The 23,399-nt window shown below is 36.1% G+C and overlaps 1 protein-coding gene across 4 annotated transcripts in view; it reads right to left on the reverse strand.

The window, feature by feature from the left end:
- AGO3 (argonaute RISC catalytic component 3) overlaps positions 1-23,399 on the reverse strand; it is a 133,844-nt gene that overhangs the window by 74,696 nt on the left and 35,749 nt on the right. For 2 of the 4 annotated variants that reach the window (XM_045898093.3, XM_064589465.1), the window contains 3 exons: positions 14,169-14,289; positions 9,510-9,718; positions 8,535-8,671 (listed from right to left, as the gene is read on the reverse strand). In XM_045898093.3, the coding sequence (XP_045754049.1) occupies positions 8,535-8,671; positions 9,510-9,718; positions 14,169-14,289 (467 nt within the window). Of the gene's footprint in view, positions 1-8,534; positions 8,672-9,509; positions 9,719-14,168; positions 14,290-20,839; positions 20,905-23,399 lie in introns of those variants that run through there. The other 2 variants (XM_064589466.1, XM_064589470.1) reach the window with 2 other exon arrangements.

A 23,399-nucleotide genomic window follows, 5' to 3' on the forward strand; every position in this document is an offset into this window, starting at 1 on the left:
GCCCTTTTCATCTATAATTTCAAACTTACAGAAAAGTTCACAGAACACCACAAAGAACTCCTGTATACCCTTCAAAAATTCTGTTAACATTTGAAGCAGGCAGTTTAAAAGGCAGGAGTTGTATCCGTTGGTAGCAGAAACTAGTAAGGACCTGGTGGCTAGTAGCTCACACCTCATATATATGTACATTACTAAGAGGCAAAGGAGATGTAGCTATATTTTGAAGAAATAATCCATCAGAACAGAGGACAGAGGCCTTGAACAGAGAAACCTGGGAAACCACTTTGCTCCTAATGTCTTGTTCCTCTTCTCCCCACTCCAGAATCTTCCAACAGGTGGTTTGGGAAAGCTCATCTCATTCAAATATGAATAACAAAAAAGTGCTAAGTATCCGCATAAAGACACCATAAAAAAGGTAAAACAGTACAACATCCCTGACAAGGAAAATTCAACAAAAAATTATCACAAAGTAGATGAAAACCATAACACTACTTTTTAACATGAATTCAAAAACTCTCTCTTTTTTTTTAAATTTATTTATTTTGAGAGCGAGAATGCACATGTGAGCATACGTGCAAATAGTGCGGGGGTAGGCAGCGCACAGAAGGAGAGGGAGAGAGAATCCTTAAGCAGACGCCCCACAGAGCAGGGAGCCTGATGTAGGGCTCAATCTCAGGACCCTGAGTTCATGATCTGAGCTGAATCAAGAGTCGGTAACTTAACTGACTGAGCCACTCAGGTGCCCCATGAATTAAAAAATTCTTAAAACAGCTATTAGGAAAATCTCAGAAGGGCGGCTGGCTGGCTCAGTCAGAAAAGCATGGGATTCTTGATCTTGGGGTTGTGAGTTTGGGCCCTACGTTGGGTGTAGTAATTACTTAAACAAACAAACATTAAAAATAAAAGAAAGAAAGAAAACTTCAGAGCAGAAATCAAGAACTTAGGGAAGAGACAGCGAGTCAAGAGGAAGAAGTAAAAACAAAAGTATTGCAGCTCTGACTCATGAAAGAAATGGAAAAAAAAGATTTTTAAAAGTTGAAAAATGTAAGCACATGGTAAAAATTACACTACAAAAGGCACAGTAAGAAGCAAACAAAATAGTAATGTTTTAAAAGAAAATTAAAAAATTAAAAAAAAAAAGACTTGAACCTACATTTTCAAAGGGATTCCTTTGAAAATTGACCTAAAATGGTCAACACCGACGAAAAAATCCAGTGAAGTAAGTGTAAAAAATAATTTTAGCAACCAGACAAAAAAAGCAGGTCCCTTCTAGGGGAAAGAAAATCAAGCTGATATCATACTTCTCTACTGAACATCATTATCAGAAGACAGGAGACAAATACTTAGAAGATATTCAAGAAAGTGTAAGTCAATAATTTTATGTCTTAGACAAATAATACTTCAGGAGTAAGGCTTTAAGTAAATGGTTTTCAGTATGTTAACACTTAGCTCTTATTCATGAGCCCTTCTCTTCTTGAAGAAACAACTAAATTAACAAGACAGGGAACAACAAATGTTAGTGAGGATGTGGAGAAAGGGGAACCCTCTTACACTGTTGGTGGGAATGCAAGCTGGTACAGCCACTCTGGAAAACAGTATGGAGGTGCCTCAAGAAGTTAAAAATAGAGCTACCCTATGACCCAGCAATTGCACTACTGGGTATTTACCCCAAAGATATAGATGTAGTGAAAAGAAGGGGCACACGCACCTCAATGTTCTTGGCAGCAATGTCCACAATAGCCAAACTGTGGAAGAAGCCAAGATGTCCTTCAACAGATGAATGAATAAAGATGTGGTTCATATATATAATGGAATATTACTCAGCCATCAGAAAGGATGAATACCTACCATTTGCATTGACATGGATGCAAATGGAGGATATTATTATTATTTTTTAATGTTTTATTTATTTATTTGTCAGACAGAGAGCACAAGCAGAGAGAGCTGCAGGCAGAGGCAGAGGGAGAAGCAGGCTCCCCGCTGAGCAGGGAGCCCAATGTGGGGCTCGATCCCAGGACCCCGGGATCATGACCTGAGCCGAAGGCAGACGCTTAACTGACTGAGCCACCCAGGTGCCCCTGGAACTGGAGGGTATTATGCTAAGTGAAATAAGTCAATCAGAGAAAGACAACTGTCATATGGTTTCTCTCATATGTGGAATACAAGGAATAGAGCAGAGAACCATAGGGGAAGGGAGGGAAAACTGAATGGGAAGAAATCAGAGAGGTAGACAAACCATGAGAGACTCCTGACTCTGGGAAACAAACTGAGGGTTGCGGAAGGGAGGGGTGGAGGGATGGGGTAACTGGGTGATGGGCATTAAGGAGGGCACGTGATCTGATGAGCACTGGGTATTATACACAACTAATGAATCACTTGACAGTACATCAAAAACTAATGATGTACTACATGTTGGCTAATTGAATTTAAATAAAAAAATAAACTACTACAAAACACAGACACAGCCACAGACACACACACACACACACACACACACAAAAGAAACAACTGAGGACAAACTGCAACCAACAGATGACAGGAAAAATTTCAGCAAAAGGACTGACAGCACAAGTATACTTAACTGTAGATTTGAGATGAAAGCAAATGGATATACGGGTGACAGAATGGAATGCAACAATTCCTAACAATGTAGGAATAATAATATATACAAATAAATCAATAATAGTGGAAAACAAAAAGTAGAATAAACTCACTGACTGTACCTTATAGTAATAGATAGGAGTCAATGTTGAAAGTCAAATAGTAAAAGCTTAAAATTATAAAGAACAATAAAATAATGGTATATTTGCTAAAACTAATTAGTAAAGGAGGGAAGAAACAAGGAAAGGAAAAGAAAAAAGCTAATATAATTGTTACTTATTAAGGAAAAAAGACACTGCTTTAAAAGAGAGAAAGAGGGGCGCCTGGGTGGCTCAGTTGGTTAAGCGTCTGCTTTCTGCTCAGGTCATGATCCCAGGGTCCTGGGATCGAGCCCCGCACTGGGCTCCCTGCTCTGCGGGGAGCCTGCTTCTCCCTCTCCTCCTCACTTGTGCTCTCTCTCACTATCTCTCTCTCTCTCTCAAATAAATAAAATCTTAAAAAAAAAAAAAAAGAGAGAAAGATGAGTGGTTAGCATAGCATATTATACAAACTTGTCCAATCACCATGTTGTACACCTGAAACTAATGTAACATTGTGTGTCAACACTTCAAAAAAAAAAAAAATTAGTTAAAAAAAAAAAAGAAACAGGAGTATTATATGAAGGTGTAAGTATAAAGGTTTACCACTAGTGGGAAAAATAACCCTTCTTAATATCAAAACTATTATTTAAAAAGCACACAGACCACTTGGAAGTTTCAAGAACACATATAATCAGAAAATATAAAATGATGTGACATAACTAAGACCAAGCATGTATGTCCTTCCTATCTATCCAGCTTAACTCATCCATTAACAGAAAAAAAGCTTTAGACTGACCCACAAAGCAAAACCATTCTATGCAGTCTCCAAGACAGATCTGTGATTCACAAAGTATTAAAAAAGGTAAAGGAAAGGAAAAGTTAACAGATAGGATAAGGTTCACAAATACATGGATTGTAATCCTTTCATTAGATTATGCAGACTTTTAGCTCAAAGTATAAAAAGAAAGTCACTTTATCATTGTAAAGGGTACAATTCACAATGAAGAAAACAGGTATATATAAGCCCTTAATAATATAGCAGCAACATTAAGAAAGTAGAAATCACAGGAGATATTAGGAGAAACACAATAATAATAGAATTCAAAAATTTTTCTCCCAGTCTGAGAGAACAAGTAAACAAAAATAACTCAGAAATTATCTAAAACAACATAACCAAAATGGTAAGCACTGATGAAAATTCATTTAACTCTACCCTAATAATTGAATGTATGTATTTTCTTTCTTTCTTTTTTTTTTTTTTTGTTAAAGATTTTATTTATTTGACAGAGAGAAACACAGTGAGAGAGGGAACACAAGCAAAGGGAGTGGGAGAGGGAGAAGCAGGCTTCCCGTGGAGCAGGGAGCCCGATGCGGGGCTTGATCCCAGGACCCTGGGATCATGACCTGAGCCGAAGGCAGACGCTTAACGACTGAGCCACCCAGGCACCCTGAATGTATGTATTTTCAAATAGCTATCGAACTTTCACAAAAATTGACTATGTATTAGACTACAGAACACACCTCAACAAATCCTTCCTGAGAGAGAGAGAGCTCATGCACCTGTGAGCAGGGGAAGGAGCAAAGGGGGGGGGGGGCAGAGGGAAAGAGTCTCAAGCTGACTCTGCACTGAGTACGGAGCCTGATGCAGGGCTCAATCTCATGACCCTGAGATCATGACCTGATCTGAAACCAAGAGTTGGGACACTTAACCCAATGAGCCACCCAGGCACCCCTAGACTACAAAATATACCTCAACAAATTTTAAAAGGAGAAATACAAGCCATCTTCTCTGATTAACAACCCACAAAACTAGAAATTTATAACAAAATTAGAAAATAAAAGATCTTCAATCTGAAAATTTAAAAAGTCTCTCAGAATCATCATTTGGAGAAGAGGGAAAATACAAATGAAATTTGTGGTGTTTCTAGACAATAATAAAACTTCTACATATTAGAGGCTTTGGGATGTAGCTAAAATAGTGATCAGAAGAAAATTCATTGTTTTAAATAATTTCATCATTAAAAAAATGAAAGTAAATGAATTACTAATATAGCTCAAAAAGTCAGAAAAACAACTAAAGTAACAAAGTAGAAAAAAGTAGAGGAAAACATTTATAAAGCTAAAAGCAGAAATTAAGAATTTAGAAAACAGAGAGCTAAAAAAAAAAAAAGTTTCAAAAGCTATTTTGCCAGGTGGCTTGGGGGAGAGGGTGTTGAAACCAGTTATTTAAACTACTGTCTCTCAAGAGTAAAACGGACAAAACACAAATACACAAAATAAGAAATGGAGGGACACCAGAGAAGTAGACACAATTTCAAAAAATAAGAAACTATGTAAAACTCTCTAAAAAATCAAATACAGATAAAATAATTTTCTAATAAGATGTAACCTACCAAAATTGAACCCCAAACTGAGCCTAAACAAATTGATTTTCACAAAATAAATGGAAGTTTTCTAAGAGCTACTACCAATCAAGCATAACAAAACACACCATTCCACAAGATTTTATAGAATTCTACCAAATCTTAAAAGAGCTAATTTAAAAACTTGTACATCTTAGAAAATGAAAACTTCCAAATTTTTTATGAGATAAAAGATTAATTCAAAACTTGAAAAAGATTACACAAAAAAAGATTACAGATCAGATTAAACTTACTTTTGCATTTTGATTAAAAAAGTAAAATATTAGCAAACAGAATACAGTATCACATGAAAAGAATCCAGAAACACAAGTCTGGTTCAATGTTTGTTAAAAAGACAAGAAATATCGTATCATTAGCTCCACTGTTCCTAAAAAGAAATCTGACAAAATTCAACATCCTTTCTTAATTAAAAGTACTTAATAAAATAGGAATCAATAGACGCTCTTATACATATACATACATATATGTATATATCATTCTTAATGTAGAAACATTGGAAGCATTCCTTTCTATGGTAAGGAATAAAAAGAGGATGCCCACTAATCACTACTGCTTAACACTAATTAGTCAATATAATCTGATAAGAAAAAAATCAAAAGTATAAAAATCCAAAGGAAGAGGTAAACCTATCACTATCTGTAGATGAAATGATTATAACCTAGAAATGCCAAGAAAATCACTTGAATAACTACTATAAACAAAAATGGAATTCAGGGGTGGGAGGATGGGTTAGCCTGGTGGTGGGTATTGAGGAGGGCACATTCTGCATGGAGCACTGGGTGTTATGCACAAACAATGAATCATGGAACACTACATCTAAAACTAATGATGTAATGTATGGGGATTAACATAAGAATAAAAAAAATGGAATTCAGTAAGGCAGAGAGAAAAAGGTATACAGAAGTCAAAGGCCTTTATGTATGTAAACAATAACCAGTTAGAATCTATAAATCCATTTCATAGCAAAAAAAAAAGGGGGGGGGAATATGTGCAAAATATGTGCAACTTTTACATGAGGAAAACTTTAAAACACTCCTGAAGGAAACAAAAGTAATCTTGCACCAATAGAAAGGTACAGTGTTTTCTTGGACAGAAAGACTCAGTATCTTAAAGATGCCAATCTGTCCTAACAATTTATTTATTTATTTTTTATTATTTTTTTTAAGATTTTTTTTTTATTTATTTGAGACAGAGAGAATGAGATACAGAGAGCATGAGAGGGAGGAGGGTCAGAGGGAGAAGCAGACTCCCTGCCGAGCAGGGAGCCCGATGCCGGACTCGATCCTGGGACTCCAGGATCATGACCTGAGCCGAAGGCAGTCGCTTAACCAACTGAGCCACCCAGGCGCCCTGTCCTAACAATTTATAAATGTAATGAGATTTCAATAAAAATAACAGCCCATCCTCCCACACCCACTGGTGTTTCTACAGCTTACATGGTAAAATAAATAAGAATAGCCTAGAAAAGCCTGAAGAGAAATTTGAGACTAGCTCTATAAGATATTGCAAGTCATAAAAGAAACGATTGGCTACTACATTAAAGTGTTTGTGTATATGTATTTACCATCGCCCCACCCCCAAAGACACAAATTTCTACATGGCAAAATACAAAAACAAGACTGTACCAAAGGTTAAAAGACAAATAATCAGGGATAAATGCAATTCCTAACACAAGGGGCTAATCTCCTTAATTTAGAAAGCTCTCAGTAAATGAGAAACCTGAAAATCCAACAGAAAAAAAGGGCAAAAGACATAAACAAACAGCTAATAAAAAAAAAAAATAAGGTGACCCTTACACATGTGAAAATATGGCCAAATGCAAAATAAAAGTACATGAGGAAATGATTTCTTGCAAATCCAATTAATAGAATCTAGAGCTTGACATTTCTAGTGGCAACAAAACAGGTAGTCTCATTCACTGATGCACAATATTTAGAACCTCTACAGAGGACAATCTGCCAATAATGATCAAAATTACAAATACGTTTGCCCTTGACCCATTAATCTTCCCTCCTGAAATCTATCCTAAAGATACATCTACATATATAGGAAACGATGTTCTGAAATGGGAAAGAAAACAGCCCTCGTGTACATCAAAAGAGGACTTCTGAGATATAGCTCCTTGGTGACATTTCCACAATAGCAGAAGCAACTGAAAACAATGCAGAAACTATGTAGTGATCTGGAAAGATCTAGGGATCCCTGAAGGAATGGCTGATTCCAGGTATAGGGTAGGAAATATAAGACGAGCCTGAAATATCCTCCTGTGTCAGAAAGCAAAAAAGCTATCAAAGACTAATAAATACAGAATTAGAAAAAATACCACTTGGTAATCGCTAGTGAAACAAATGATTACTGAATGGATTATTAGTAATTGAAAGGTTGACTGGGAGATTTACAATGGAGAGATCAGGCCTACTGATCTCTAAACCTACAGAACAATCTTAGTATCACTAAAATTGGAACCCCTAGATACTGTGCCTCCTAATATGATACAATATGAAGTATGTATGAAGTATTCTGAACCAGAATTGAATCAAACTTCTAGGGCCAACTTTCATTTTCAGGAAATACAGGGGACAGAGCAATAAGGTAATGACACCACAAGAACAAAAGACAAATGTGGATTTTTGAATATTCTTCAAGACAAGTGGCAGAGTTTCTCTAACCAGTCAATGGCATTAAAGACAAAACAAAACAAGAAGAAGGAAATGGGACTACTGTTTAAAAGACATTATCAGCCAAACATGATACGTGGATCTTATACAAAATTTTCTTAAATACGATAATGGCATTATGACTGTGTAAGAAAACACCCATTTTTTTTTAGAGGTACATACTATAGTAGTAGAGACAAAATAACTTGCTATCTGGGATTTGACTTAGAGGAGTAAATGTAGAAAGTTTAAGGAAAGGTGGAAAATTCTTGACAGTTTGCACACAGGTGGCAGTTTATCATACTATTCTCCCTACTTTTATATATGCTCAAAAATATTTATGAGCCAAAAATGAGAATGCAATTAACACCACTATAAGCATCAGTAGTAGGTTTAACACGTGGGGTCACCATGACCAACAGACTACTTTTCCTTTAAAACATTTCATAATGAAATACTGACTTAAGAGTTAAAAGGACAAAAGTGAGATTGTTCAGATAATCATCTCAAGGCTTTTATATATGCTTTAATGTGCTTACTTCATGCTCAGTAGCATTCCAGGACAACTTCTCTGTAAAGGCTTTCTAAACAAAATGTAATAAAAACACAAAGGTTTTTCAACTCTGTCTTAATATGTGTCCAAATATTACTTCCAAGACACCAGTACATATAATTATATATAAACTGCACACATACACACACACATGCACAGATGCATGCGTGCAATACAGGAATCAACTACCCACTACAGAATACGGTTTTAGTTCCCTTACCATCAATATTAAGCATCATTTTCCACATGGCAGGTCGAACAGATTGATGGAATCCAAACCATACTTCCCTGCCCCCTCCCAGGGGGTGGTCATATCCTTCTGGAGCTGAGAAAAAGGAACGCCCCACAGGTGTATATCTACAAAAATTAAAATGTCATGTTCAGTCCTTTCCTTCCCATACAGGTATTTAAATCTGCAGAATAGGTGAGTCTAGAGCACATAAACTTAATTTATCCTAATGATGCTTATCATTAGGAATATATGAAACTAAATATTTTCCAAATTTGTGAAAGCAGAAAGCAGCCATTCTAAATGAAAACCAAAACCAAAACAAAAACCATCAGCATCCTTTACTGAAATTCTATCATCCTTAAACTAATGTTAGTTTGGTTAAGAATAAATTTTATTTAAAATACTTTCTTAGAAACAGATGAAAAGAAACACCAGTTCCAACCTTAGGAAATGCTAAAGAGTAAATAAATATTGATTGAAAGGCTATTTCTATAAATGTGTTTCCAAAATATATTTTTCTTTAAAAAGACACACTGATCCTATAGAGGCACACAAATACAAACATACACTTGTGAGGTGATAGTGTGATTAAGAGAGTAGCAATTTCAACACAAATTGATATTATTGTATAAACAATGAAATTACCTTTAGAACAAGGGGACTTAACTAAATATGTCAGTTATTCAAGATTTACAGCTTCTAAGATAAAGGTTGGACATTTTTCTAAAAGGTATCCACACTAGAATAGCTACCTTAATGATGTGCATTCACTTTCAAAAATCAGAATTTTTTCTGTAACTTACTTCTTCTGTCAATGAACTTTTATGCATGCTATTCTTTAAATGAAGTAATCAAAACATACAACATGTGAAGGTTAATCAAAGGAGGCTTGCACAACCCACTCTTGGGAAGAAAGCCTTCACACTGAAAATCTAAAAAGGAAAGAAAGCCAGAAGCACCCACTTCATGGAGGGCAGATGTCGTAGCACCACATCAACGGCATGGACAGGATTAGTGCTGATTGGCTTGTCTAATTCCAGTGGCTCAGGCAAGGTCCGTCCTGTCAGTACTTCGTGTAGTAGGTGCCAACTCACCCGAGAGACAAATTTAATCGACACCTTGAAAGGTCGATCTTTTCCACCTTCCCCAGGTAAAGTAACATCTAAATCTACCTGTTGATGGGGAAATAATTGATAAGTTGAAAAAGATAAGTACAATTATTTTTAAAAGATATTTAAGAAAAAACAGAGGAAATATAAAAAACCAACCTCAATGCTAAATCAATAATCTCCGTTATACTGTTAAGCAAAAAAAAGCAAAGTACACAAGATTACAAATAGTATGCCATCTTTTGTGTGAAAAAGGAGAAAATGGGAAAATATACATTTATCTTATTTCTGCAAAAGGAAACACAAGAAGCATGAACCAGAAACAAACTGGTTACTTTCAAAGGATGGGAAGAAACAGACTGGAAGAAATAAAGGAGGAATAACAATACTGAGTATATTTTTCAGTATAGTTTTGATTTCTGGAACCATATTAAATAAAGCTTTTTTTTTTTAAATAAAGTTTTATCAGTTAAAAAATTAAAAATAAAATCAAGAAGGATGAAGTGAAAAAATTAAAATATAAACAAAATCAAATGAAACCAAATGTGTTTCAAATGAATAACCTAACCACACTGAAAAAAGGGGAAAAAAGAAAATATTAATGCAAGGAACTCTTGAACACGGTATACTGAATATATTCTCAATTGGGGGTGTGGAGGAGAGGCGGGTGGTATGGTATAGCAATTCTGAAAGGATTTTATAAATGTTTTATAAATTGAACAAATGAATAAAGGCAGTGATGTTTTGAGGTTCAAAAAAGAAGGAAGATACAAATATGCAATGTGGGGAGTAGAGGAAGAATCCTGGGGGGATAAACTGAAACTTAAAGGATCAGTTTGAACTCATGATTTCCTATATATATATATAGTATATTACACAGTAAGTAGTACTTGTGTAGGATACTTATTATGGTAGGTTCACTTCATGACACGTAATATTTATTATATATTGTCTCTTTTATTTGCTTATTTATATATTTTTATTTCCGATCTCTGTCCATTTTAGAAACACCTATACCCCAGCAGCATGAATACATACCCAGATTTTGGTTTCTAAGTTGCATCCCCCAACTAAAAGACACCATTGCTCCTTTGAGAAAGGGCCAGTTGCATGGCTGCAGCAGGGAAAACATAAAAGGAGCCTGGATCATCTTGTGCCAGAAAGTAAGGAAGTACTCAAAAAAAGTGTGTAGTGTAAAAAGGAAACAGGAACCAGCTTAAAGGGGCTCCCAATGGCCAAATCTGGGACAACTGGGGCAGTGAAATAAATAAGGATAAATAAATTAGGGAAAAGAAAATGCTCTCCGTTACAGTCAATACCAACTAATAAATGTAGAAGGAATGACAGAATTAGAAAATCACCATTACTACACAGTAATAATCCTTCCAAGCAAGAAGCATCAATTACTTAAAAATCTAATGAGAAACAGGATCCTTAAAGTATCTCCTATATCCGGGAGCCTGGGTGGCTCAGTTGATTAAGTGACCAACTCTTCTTGATCTCGGCTGGGGTCATGATCTCAGGGTGATGAGACTGAGCCTGCATAAATAGGGTGCCCTGCTCAGCAGGGAGTGTGCTTGAGATTTTCTCTCTCCCTCTGCCTCCCACCCCCTGGCTTGCACTCTCTCTCTAAAATAAACAAATTTTTAAAATCTTAAGAAAAAAAAAAGTATTTCCCACATCAAAATTAAAAACTTTTTAGGGGCGCCTAGGTGGCTCAGTAGGTTAAGCATCCAGTTCTTAAGCTCAGCTCAGGTCTTGATCTCAGTCAAGGTCGTCAGTTCAAGCCCCATGTTGGGCCCCACCCTGGGTGTGGAGCCTACTCAAAAAACAACAAAAAACAAAACCAAAAACACTTCTGTGCATCAGAGGACATGATCAACAAAGTGAAAAAAAAGGCAACCTACAAAATGTGAGAAAATATTTGCAAATCATGTATCTGATAAGAATATATAAAGAATCCCTAAAACTCAACAACAACTAATCCCAATTTAAAAAATGAGCAAAGGATGAAGGTACACAAATGAGCTCATGAAAAGATGCTCAACTCACTAATCATTAGGGAAATGCAAATCAAAACCACAGTGAGATATAATCTCACACCCATTAGGATGGTTACAATAAAAAAAACCCCCAGAAAACAACAAGTTTTGGCAAGGGTGTAGAGAATTTGGAACCCCTGTGCATTGCTGGTGTGCAAGTAAAATGGTACAACCACTGTGGAAAACAGTATGGTGATTTCTCAAAATGTTAAAAATAGAATTACTACTTATACACAAAAGAACTGAAAGCAAGAACTAAAAGAGATATTTGTACACCCATGTTCACAGCAGCATTATTTGTAATAGCCAAAAGGTGTTCATCAACAGGTGTATGGATAAACAGAATGTGGTATATACACACAATAGAATATTATTCAGCCTTAAAAAGGAAGGAAATTCTGACACATGCAACAACATGGATGAATTCTGAGGACGTAAGGCTAAGTGAAATAAGTCACAAAAACACAAATATTGTATGATTCCACTTAGATGAGGCACTGAGAGTAGTCAAAGTCATAGAGACAAAAGGTAGAATGGTGGCTGCCAGGGGCTGAGGGGAGGGGAAAATGGGGACTTAGTGTTTCATGAGTACAGTTTCAGTTTTATAAGATAAAAAGAGTTATGGAGATAGACAGTCGTGATGGTTGTGAATGTACTTCATGCCACTAAAATGTACATTAAAAATGGCTCAGATGGTAAATTTTATGTTATGTGTATTTTACCACAATTAAAAATAAAATCTCCTCACAAACATAAAGAGAAAAAAGAAAAACTTCAGAGGAGAAACCTGGCAGATACTAGCTGGTACCTTAACCAAGTGATCAAACTTAATATCACCATTAATGGAACAAATACATATTAACGCCTCCTGATATGATCCACTGATAAGGAAAGAATACTTGTGTAATTATTTCTGCCAAAAATGCTTAATCAGAATCTAATCAAGAGAAAACCAGACAAACCCAGATTGAGGGACAGTCTACAGAACAACTCATCTGTAATCTTCTACCATGTTAATGTCATGAAAGGAAAAGAAAAAGGCTGGGAAACTGTTCCAGAATAAAGAAGACTAAAAAGATGTGGTATCTTGGGGCACCTGGGTGGCTCAGTGGGTTAAGCATCTGACTGTTGATTTCAGCTCAGGTCATGATCTCAGGTTTGTGGGAGTGAGCCCTGCATTGGGCTCCGTTCTCGATGGGGATCTGCTTGAGAATCTCTTCCTCTCCCTCTGCCCCTCCCCACCCTGCTCATGTGCTTGCTCTCTCTTTCAAATAAATAAATAAATAAATAAATCTTTTTTTTTTTTTTTTAAAGATTTTATTTATTTGACAGAGAGATAGAGAGTTAGTGAGAGCAGGAACACAAGCAGGGGGAGTGGGAGAGGGAGGAGCAGGCTTTCCGCCGAGCAGGGAGCCCGATGCAGGGCTCGATCCCAGGGCCCTGGGATCATGACCTGAGTCGAAGGCAGACGCTTAACTGACTGAGCCACCCAGGCACCCCTAAATAAATAAATCTTAAAAAAAACAAAAAAAGACGTGTTACCTAAATACAATCATGAACCTGGACTGAATTTTGTACTAGAGGGGGAAAAATGCTAAAAGTCATCAGTGGAACAAATGACAAAATTGGAATACGGGTTGTTGATTAGATAAAAGTATATCAATGAAAAATTTAGTAGAGCGGATAATTGTACTATGATTTTTATCCTTGATCTTAGGAAATAGATATTAAAGGGCATGACACATGCAACCTTCTCTTGAATGGTTCAGGAAAAATTAAGTATGTATGTGTATCTCACTCTATATAAATATCTATAAAGACAACAAAAGAAAGAAAGAATGATAAGACAAATGTGGTAAAAGTTAAGGAACACTAGTGAATCTGGGTAAAAGGTCTACATGAGTTCTTTGATTCTTACAACTTTTCGGTATGTTTAAAATTATTTCAAGGGGTGCCTGGGTGGCTCAGTGGGTTAAGCATCTGCCTTTGGCTCAGGTCATGATCCCAGGGTCCTGGGATTGAGCCTCACATCAGGCTCCCTGCTGAGCAGGGAGTCCGCTTACCCCTCTTTCTCTCCCTCTGCCCCTCCCTCTCCCCTGCTCTCTCTTCTCAGATAAATAAAATCTTTAAAAAAAAAACTGGAAAAAATAAAATTATTTCAAAATAAAAAGATAAATAATACACTCATGTATATATGGACTATAATATAATGGTAATAAATGCATTTAAAGGGAGATATTGTGGGGTGCCTGGGTGGCTCAGTTGGTTGAGTGTCTGACTCTTGGTTTAAGCTTGAGTCAGGATCTCAAGGTCATGGGATCGAGCCCTGTGTCAGGCTCCATGGAGCCTGCTTGAGATCCCCTTCCCCCAACTCAATCTCTCTCAAAAAAGAAAAATGTAAATAAATAAAAATAAAAAATAAAGGGAGATATTGGAAAAGAATAGCTTTTCAATAAAGGAATGCATCTTACCCCAGTAGTTGCCACAGGAAGTGGATTGGCTGTGTAAAGGCTTCTTTTTCCATCATAAACTGGTCTACGGTCCCCAAATATAGTCACTTTAAAATGCTGAACCATTGAGTCAACCACCTCCCTAAAAAAGGGAAAAAATAGATTCACATAATCCTTTGCATGATGAAATACAAAATACAAAATAAAGTAATTCTTGCACTATTTAAAGCTGCCAAAATTCTAAAAGACAATCATACTGATAAAGGTATTGCTTTCAGGACCATACCTTAGGATACCAGAAAGACTGATTTCTGGCAAGGGATATGAATTTCACAAAAGGCATAAAAGAATGAATCCAGTGAATTACTTAATCATTCTGGGCCTCAGTAAACCTGCAAAATATTATCCTTAGAAAATGATCCTAAATCCCTCTTACCATCTCTGAGCACTACCTGACACATGCACTTCTCTATCAAAGAGTTTGATGCTCTTCACTCTGTGCTCAAATACCACCTAGTACATATATCTATTAGAACATTTACTCCACTGTATTATAATTATTGTATACTTCACTTCTACTAGACTGTGAGATTCTTGAGAGCAATAAACACACTTGTACCCCCCCAATCCTTTTCAACCCCTTTCCCCATCCTTAAAATATTACCTAGCCAGTAAGAATATTCCAAAACCTGTTTTCCCCCAGCAAACATTTTTGTCCAATATATACTTACGTGGAAAGATACTCAAGACTTTTACATTAAAAAAATTAGACTGTAGTGAGAGTAATACAAAATATCCACAACTCAACATTTATTTTTATACATACATTACTTGTAAAAGCAGTGGAAAGATATCTAGAAGGATATGTACCAAATAGATACAGTGGTTACCTCTGGTGAGAGGAATGAAGAACAATTTTTTATTTTGTCTACATCATCAAAATATATTATGATGAGAGTATACTTACATATTACTGGTATAATTTACAATACATTTAAAAGAATGGGAAAAAAATTTTCAATTCTAGCCTATGGGTAGGGAGGAGAGAAAGGAGAGAAAAAGGCATTCTCTGATACAAAATAATTGAGCTGACTTGATACTTAAGAGCAATTTTCTACATGCTCAAAATTTCTATTTTTCCTCTTCTTCAATTTCACTTTGCTGAAACTATTTAAATCAAGATTAAGCCTCTTTTAGAGTAAATTTTACAAAAAAGATTTGACTCACATCCATTTTTACATACAAAACAAATTTTCAAAATTTTCTGCCATTTACAATTTTCTTCTGCAGCCATTATCATCAAGTCCAGTTGCTTAGGTGAAACTTTACAGATCTAATTTGTCAGAATGTTTTGACTATTTTGTCATTTTTACTCAACAGTAAATTGGTATAACTTTAAGCTTACCAAATCCTGGCAATCCAATCAAACCACTCTAAAGATCAAAATGGTTGGAGGAGATTAAAATAGCTGTGCTAAAACAACTTAGGGATAAAAAATGTTCTGTTTCGATATCTAGCACATTATATTCTTCATGAATGTTCTACCAGTGGACAATCTACCTCAATAAACTGCTAGAACCTCCAATGGAATCTAAAGCTGAATTCAACATATCTCCCCCATGTTTTCTGGTTATCCTATTTGTTGCTCCTCTTTACTGGGGCCTCCCTCTCCCCATTTACCGAGATTCAAAACCTGGCTCATCTCTTCATCCAATTAGTTGCTGACCTCACCTCTGCAGTATTTCTCACATTAGTCCTTTACTTTTTATTCCCAATTACCACCATTCTAAATTATAACCTCATGTTCCAGTACCTGGATTATTTTAAGTCTCTTGTTTTTTATGCCTTTAATCTTTTCTTCTCCAACCCAATTTACATATCATTGCCGAATGAGTACAAACCCAACTTTTATGTCCCAGATAAAAAAAGTTAAGTTAATCATACTCCTGGATTCATGGCTTATTTTAACCATTCATCTGTACGAGACTTCTCTTCTTTCCTTCCACCTCCATTTCCTAAGCTCTCTTCTTCTTCCCAATAAGTTATTTCTTCTAATGTGTTTGATGAACATCCTTCTGTTTGCTTATATTCCCACCTTTATCCTCTGGCACTAGGTTTTTTTTTTTTTTTTTTTTTTTAAAGATTTTATTTATTTATTTGACAGAGACAGAGACAGCGAGAGCAGGAACACAAGCAGGGGGAGAGGGAGAGGGAGAAGCAGGCTTCCCGCGGAGCCGGGAGCCCGATGTGGGGCTCGATCCCAGGACCCTGGGATCATGACCTGAGCTGAAGGCAGTCGCTTAACCAACTGAGCCACCCAGGCGCCCCTGGCACTAGGTTTTTAAAATGTATTCATATTTCTGTGGGACACTTAGTTCATTGTTTCTGATTGATGCAAAGTGCTCCATATGTTGTCCATCCATTCACCCAACAATGCAGACTTTAACTGCCAGCCACCAAAAACAATGGTGCAATGCATTATCTCTTACTATATCCCTTTATGGACTTGTATGAGAATTAATCTCTGGCTATATGCCCAGGAACAAAACTGTTAGGTCCAAGTGAATTTTATCAACCAAATGATGAAGAACGGCCAAACTGCTCTCCAGAGTGGCTATACAATCTACATTCCTGGAGGTTCCTATTTCCCCATATCCCAGACAAGATTTGGTATTATCCAGCTCTACTTTGCATTTTTTGCTAGCCTAGCAGGTAAAACTAAAATTTTAATTGGGATTTCTATTACTAATGAATTTGAGCATTCCTTCATGTGCCTGTTTCTTTTGTTAATTCCCTGTTGTTTCCTTTGCTCATTTTTCTATTGGGGCCCCAGTCTTCTTGTTGAATTGAAGGAGTTTCTCTGATAGCCTGATAGTCCAGATATTAATTTATTAACAGGTTTAGTTACTGCAAATATCTTCCAAATGTTATCTGCCTGTTAACAATATCTATGTATTAATCAAACTGAAATCCTTAATATTGTATCTTCAAATGAATCATTTTTCACCTTATGGTTTCATGCCTTTTTTTTTTTTTTTTTTTTTAAGATTTTACTTATTTATTTGACAGAGAGACACAGCGAGAGAGGGAACACAAGCAGGGAGAGTGGGAGAGGGAGAAGCAGGCTTCCCGCTGAGCAGGGAGCCCGATGCGGGGCTCGATCCCAGGACCCTGGGATCATGACCTGAGCCGAAGGCAGACGCTTAACAACTGAGCCACCCAGGTGCCCCATGGTTTCATGCTTTTGAGCCCTGCGTCAGGCTCTCTGCTCAGTGCGAAGTCTGTTTGTCCGCCTCCCTCCGCCCCTCCCCCTCCGCTCATGCTCTCAAACTTTCTCTCAAATAAATAAAATCAATCTTAAAAAAAAAAGAGAATTACTTTCCTAATACTAAATCACAAAGTGTTTTATCAACTATAGTTTTGTCTATATATAGTTATTTATATATAGTTTTATATCTATCTATCTATATATAGTTTTATCTGTATTATTTTGGCCATTAATCCATCTGAGGTCTTTCTTTATAAACAGTGTTATATAAGGACTCTATTTTATTTTTCACCATATAGTAAGCCAGTGGTCCCACACCATCTACTAAATAGTCTATACATAACCGATCAATTTAAAATGCCATTTTTTGGGGTGCCTGGGTGGCTCAGTTCTGATGCCATGTTAAGTGTCCGACTCATGATCTCGGCTCAGGTCTTGATCTCACAGTCATGACTTTGAGAGCAATGTTAAAATAAATAAATAAATCAAATGCCATTTTCATCTTATAAGTTCTCAACATATAAATGAATCTGGCTCTTGAGTCTCTATATTGTCCCAGTGGCCTATCTGTCTGTTCTTAAACAAGTATTTTATGTTTTCACAATTACTAAAGTGTTTTATAATACTATAACATGGGGCAGGGCAAGTTCCTCTTCTTTTTCTAAGTTAACTAGGACATTCACGGGAACTTTTAATCAGAATAAACTTCTAAAGTGGTCCCCCCAAACTATCAATACCATAAACAAAAGAAATATATCTAGTGCTCTACATATAGTAAATAAGAATAAAATACCTGTTAAGAAGCCCTCAAATTATACGTACTTGGGAGACAGTTAGTATGCTAAAAACACATGAGTGTGTTAAATGTTACTAAACACTACAATAATGAACTCAATGAAGATGAAATATAATGGGACAATTGTAAAATCTAAACATTTCTGTTTAAAAAGCTCAACTGCAAAAAGAACAGATTAAAGGATGTGAACTTACTCACTGCCTTTGTGGAAAGGGGCTTTAGGTGACTCTTGAGTCCAGAATGAGCTAATAGTGGGATGTAGCTTCCTCAAAATTAAAAAAAATTAGGTTGCATATATTTAAGTGCCCAGTATAAAGCATGGAACCATCCCATCACATATTATATAGTCATTTCACATTCTGAAGTCCTCTGTTCAATTTGGAAAAATTTAAGACCCTAAAAAAATGAAACATAACCAGATAGAAAATTTTTTTTCTAATTTTTTTTTTTCTGATAGCAATTCATGTAACATGAGTAAAAATAAATCAAACTAAGGACTTCAAGTCTGGAATAGGAAAGACTCAAAGAAAACTATAGAAGCCTCCGGCTATTTTGATGGACTGTCATATTGTTGAACTAAGCAGAAAATCTACCTTGTATGAAAGGACAGAATTAGGACAGAACTCACAAATAATTGGAAAGATACAGGAGCTAGACTTGGAGCAAAAATTTCCCACCAGAATTATTCACAAGTGGATTACACTATCTTATAAAGTACCTAAGTTCACCCTTGCTAGAACAGCCCAAGCAGCAGTTATGTCATGGAAGATACCAACTAGAAGATGCCAACCAGAAGGCTGAAATGAATAATCTCTGCAATCCCCTCTAAGAGTAAAATTTAAATAGGAGAATACCAAATAATGAAACACTGCAGATTTTATCATGGCATCAGATATAAAAACTTCTTTATGAATAATTACACTAAACATTGAACTCAAGCTCTCAGAGCCTTAATAGAATGGTGTTAGAATTCTATATACACTGGGCAATTCTATCATTATATTACTTTTAAGTTCATAACTGCTAAAACCTGTTTCAAAAGGAAACATAGGTTAGAATCAGCTTTTCTAAGGACCATCATTTATTATCATGTCTCTTTAATCTCTCACTAAGATGATGTAACTGATATATTTAGAGGGTTTTTTTTTTTTTTTTTTAATTTATTTAACAGTGAGAGAGAGAAAGCAAGAGAAGGAACACAGGCAGGGGGAGTGAGAGAGGGAGAAGCAGGCTTTTCACGGAGCAGGGAGCCCAATACAGGGCTCGATCCAATCCCAGGACTCTGGGATCATGACCTGAGCCAAAAGCAGATGCTTAACAACTGAGCCACCCAGGCGCCACTATATTTAGAGTTTTAATGAAACTTCAGTATGCAAATTAAGAAAATGACAAATCAAGGAACTGCAAATTTTAACTTGTTACCTCAAAAGATACCATGACAAAGGGTAATGTATTAGAATGTTCATCAGGCAGGCATGTGGAACTAAAGAAAAACTCTAAAATAGTAATTTACCTAGTCATCTATTCAGTGATAGCAGCAAAGGTGTTCACTGTATTATGAAGAAAATTTGAATTGGGAAATTGTCAATTTGAGAAACCTTTACATGTGCTAACATAAGCACTGGAAGAGAAGTAAGTAGACATGAGTTTTTAGTCCCACTCTGCCACTAGGTTGTTATGAAAGTTACCTTGCCTCTCTGACTTTAGTTCCTTCATCAATAAAAATGGGATAATAGTCTCTGGGCTGTTACAGGGACCATATGGGATATTAGTGAAAGTACTTTTGGGGGAAAAAGCAAATATATGTACTATTTTTATATAAAAATTTAAGGATAATTATCTCACAAATATACTTCAAGACTATATTGAAATATTGAAGTCTTCCAAACAACAGATACCCCACAATGTATTAGTATCAAAGTAAATTAATACAGAGACTAAATTCTGGTAATTAACATAAACTGTGAACTGAATTTTCTATGTCACAACTGTGGAACTGTCTTTGTCTTAGGTGCAGTTGTTTTTTATTATAACAATGGGGGAGAATCCTTTGACCTTTTGTTCAAATGTAGAAATTTTAGCACAACACTTTTTTTTATAAAGATTTTATTTATTTATTTGACAGAGAGAGAGACAGTGAGAGAGGGAACACAAGCAGGGGGAGTGGGAGAGGGAGAAGCAGGCTTCCTACTGAGCAGGGAGCCCGACATGGGGCTCGATGATCCCAGGACCCTGGGATCACGACCTGAGCTGAAGGCAGCTGCTTAACCGACTAAGCCACCCAGGCGCCCCTTAGCACAACATTCAAGTGTATACTGTAGTTAAATTACAATTACCAAAATATGCAAAATATTTTAACTTCTAAAGCAGTATTTAGGAAAGCAATTTGAGAAAGAAAATCTGAGTAAATGGGGATAAGAACTTGTAGGCAATCTTTAGTGGCTTCCTTTGACTAATGACCTTGGTCTGAGAAGGAAAGAATTCTTGCAGAGTATAATATGATGCATTTTTGTAGAACCTTGGGATAGAATTTAAAAATCCTTAAGAATATCTGGTGATTACTACAAAAATGGAACCTGAGTACATTAGGTTTTACAAAGAGCTACAGCCTACCTTTCCCACTCTTACCTCAACCACCACTTCCTACATTCTGGTACCAAGTCTTTTGACTCCATCAAGCTCTGGTGCACAGACTGTAAAGTAAAATTTAATATTGGTTTCAGTAAGTTCCACTTTACCACCTGACTCATGCAGCAGAAAAATGGTAGGAGAGGGAAATTTTAATGTAAAAAGAAGAAGAAATTATTTTCATTAATTGTTCTATATGCTCATAGAGACCCACCTTCATCTTATTTCTAGTTATCGCTTATTCTCTGCTCCCAAAAGGAAGAATGGGAAATATTTTAGTTGATACGAGAAGACATGAAATAATATTTTCCCCTGAAAGTGACTATTCACATTAGTTTAGTATTCACAGCTACGATAAATTAATCTGTCACTATAGTATAGACAGAAAGAAGGAAGACCGTGAAGGTATAACAAGATGGTAAAATCACCCAGAGGCTGCTTATAAAACACAACTAAAACAGCTGGCAGTCTCTCCTTGTATCCTTCCAACCTTGAATTTATCTTCATAACTCTTCAATAAGTAACAGAGAAGGTAGCCAATGAATACTTTTGGGAAAGTTTAAGATAAAGTTTAAAAGACACAGAGTACAGAAGAAAGGTGTTATACTTTAGATAAAATTTTTAGTAGTTTATAATATAAAATCTGTAGTACACCAGAGCATTCTATTAAAAACTACCTTCATAATCACTTAACACGGGTATGAATTCTTTCATAATTTTATATAACTACACTTGCTAATCCAGTGGAGTAAACATTTCTAGTATTCACAGATAACTGACAGGTTACTTTAGATTGAGAAATCATTTTTTAACTCAATCTGGCTTACACTAACAGCTCTGTTCTAGAACACTTCTCCTTTAGGCCACCACTGACTTCTTAAAAGACATGGTCTCTTTTCAGCTTTTACATCCCGGCTTCTTTTAGCATTTGCCACTGTGATCAATCCTTGAAAATCATGATCCTTTCTTTACCTTCTCTGAAACAGCTTATACTTTGGTTCTCCTACTTTTCCAATCTAAGTGTCTTCACTGGCAAAACTGAAAACAACAGTATCCCCAGAGATCCATTCTCAATCTTCTTATCTTGATTCTGCTCACTTTCCCTAGCTTTTAACTATCACGTATATGCTGACACATCTCAAATCTTAATCTCTAAATTGACTTATTTCCTGAGCTCTAGGCACTTATTTCCAATAATCTACTGAACCTCTCTACTTTGATGTTTCTTATACAATTCAATCTCCAAATATCCAAAACAGAAAATAAAAAACTTGGTCCTTTCACCATCTGTATTTCTTTTAAAGCCATCACTATTGCACAAACTAGGAACGATGAAGCCATTCTTCTCTCTTTCCTTTCCCTCCACAGCTAAATTATTCATTCTTCTAAATGTTACATCTAAAGCTCTTCCTTCATCCCCACTGCCACTGCTGGTGGTGAAGTCTTAGAAAACACTACCTCTAATCCAGAAAAGTACGTATCAGAGATGCTATGGGATATGCTAGAGTATGAGGGGAAAAAGTAAGTATTTACATTTAATTTTCATCTAATAATGAGAAATTAAGATTTATTAACATTCATGAATATGGATTGACACTGAGGTCTTCACTTAGCCCATGTAAGATGATCAGATGTAACATATGGTGCACCAGGAACCCTAAGAGAATAATAGGACTTCTGCAACATATAAGAGTTAACAGTGTACTGCAGCAACATTGTATGGTAGCAGATGTTAACTACACTTGTCTTGATGAGCACAGCATAACATACAGAGCTGTCAAATCACTATGTTGTATACTTAAAACTAATATAACATTGTATGTCAACTATATTTCAATTAAAAAAAGAGAATCAACAGTGGAACTCTCATTCATTCATTTTTAGCATGTTGCAACTTATTTCAGTCCAAGTGCGTGGCATATATTCAATCAGGTTTTGGTACATGAACCTGAAAATTTCAAATTATTAAATATATTTTTAAATAGTTTATTTCAAAATATTGTTTCCTGCCTTTTTCTATAGTTATAATATGTCAGAATAGTGGTACATTTCTATAAATTTAAAAACTTTAAATGCGTGCATATACATTTATTTATCTATTTATTGTTCAGTCCATGGTCAAACATATTTTAACTAATGGGGATGAGTAATCAAAGATTTGAAGACCACTAATGTAGACTACTGCAAACAGCCTTCCCAATGTTCTTCAGAACTCCGGTCTTTCTCTTTTCTTTTTTTTTTTATTTAAAAGATTTTACTTATTCATTTGAGAGAGAGAGTGAGAGAGAGGGTGCACAAGCAGGGGGAGGGGCGGAGGGAGAGGGAGAAGCAGGCTCCCCACTGAGCAGGGAGCCCGATGCGGGGCTCGAGACCAGGACCCTAGGATCATGACCTGAGCCGAAGGCAGACGCTTCACCGACTAAGCCACCCAGGTGCCCCTTGTCTTTCTCTTTTCTAATTCACTTGCCACACTGCCATCAGTTATGCTTGTAAGTACAGATGTTCCTCATGTGCTCAAAGCCTCCAATGGCTCTCCACTATTTCTGAATTCACAAGCCTT

This window comes from Mirounga angustirostris, unplaced genomic scaffold, assembly GCF_029215605.1.
Source record: "Mirounga angustirostris isolate CCGP_5_RB_7025 unplaced genomic scaffold, mMirAng1.0.hap1 SCAF_4, whole genome shotgun sequence".
Lineage (NCBI taxonomy): Eukaryota > Metazoa > Chordata > Mammalia > Carnivora > Phocidae > Mirounga > Mirounga angustirostris.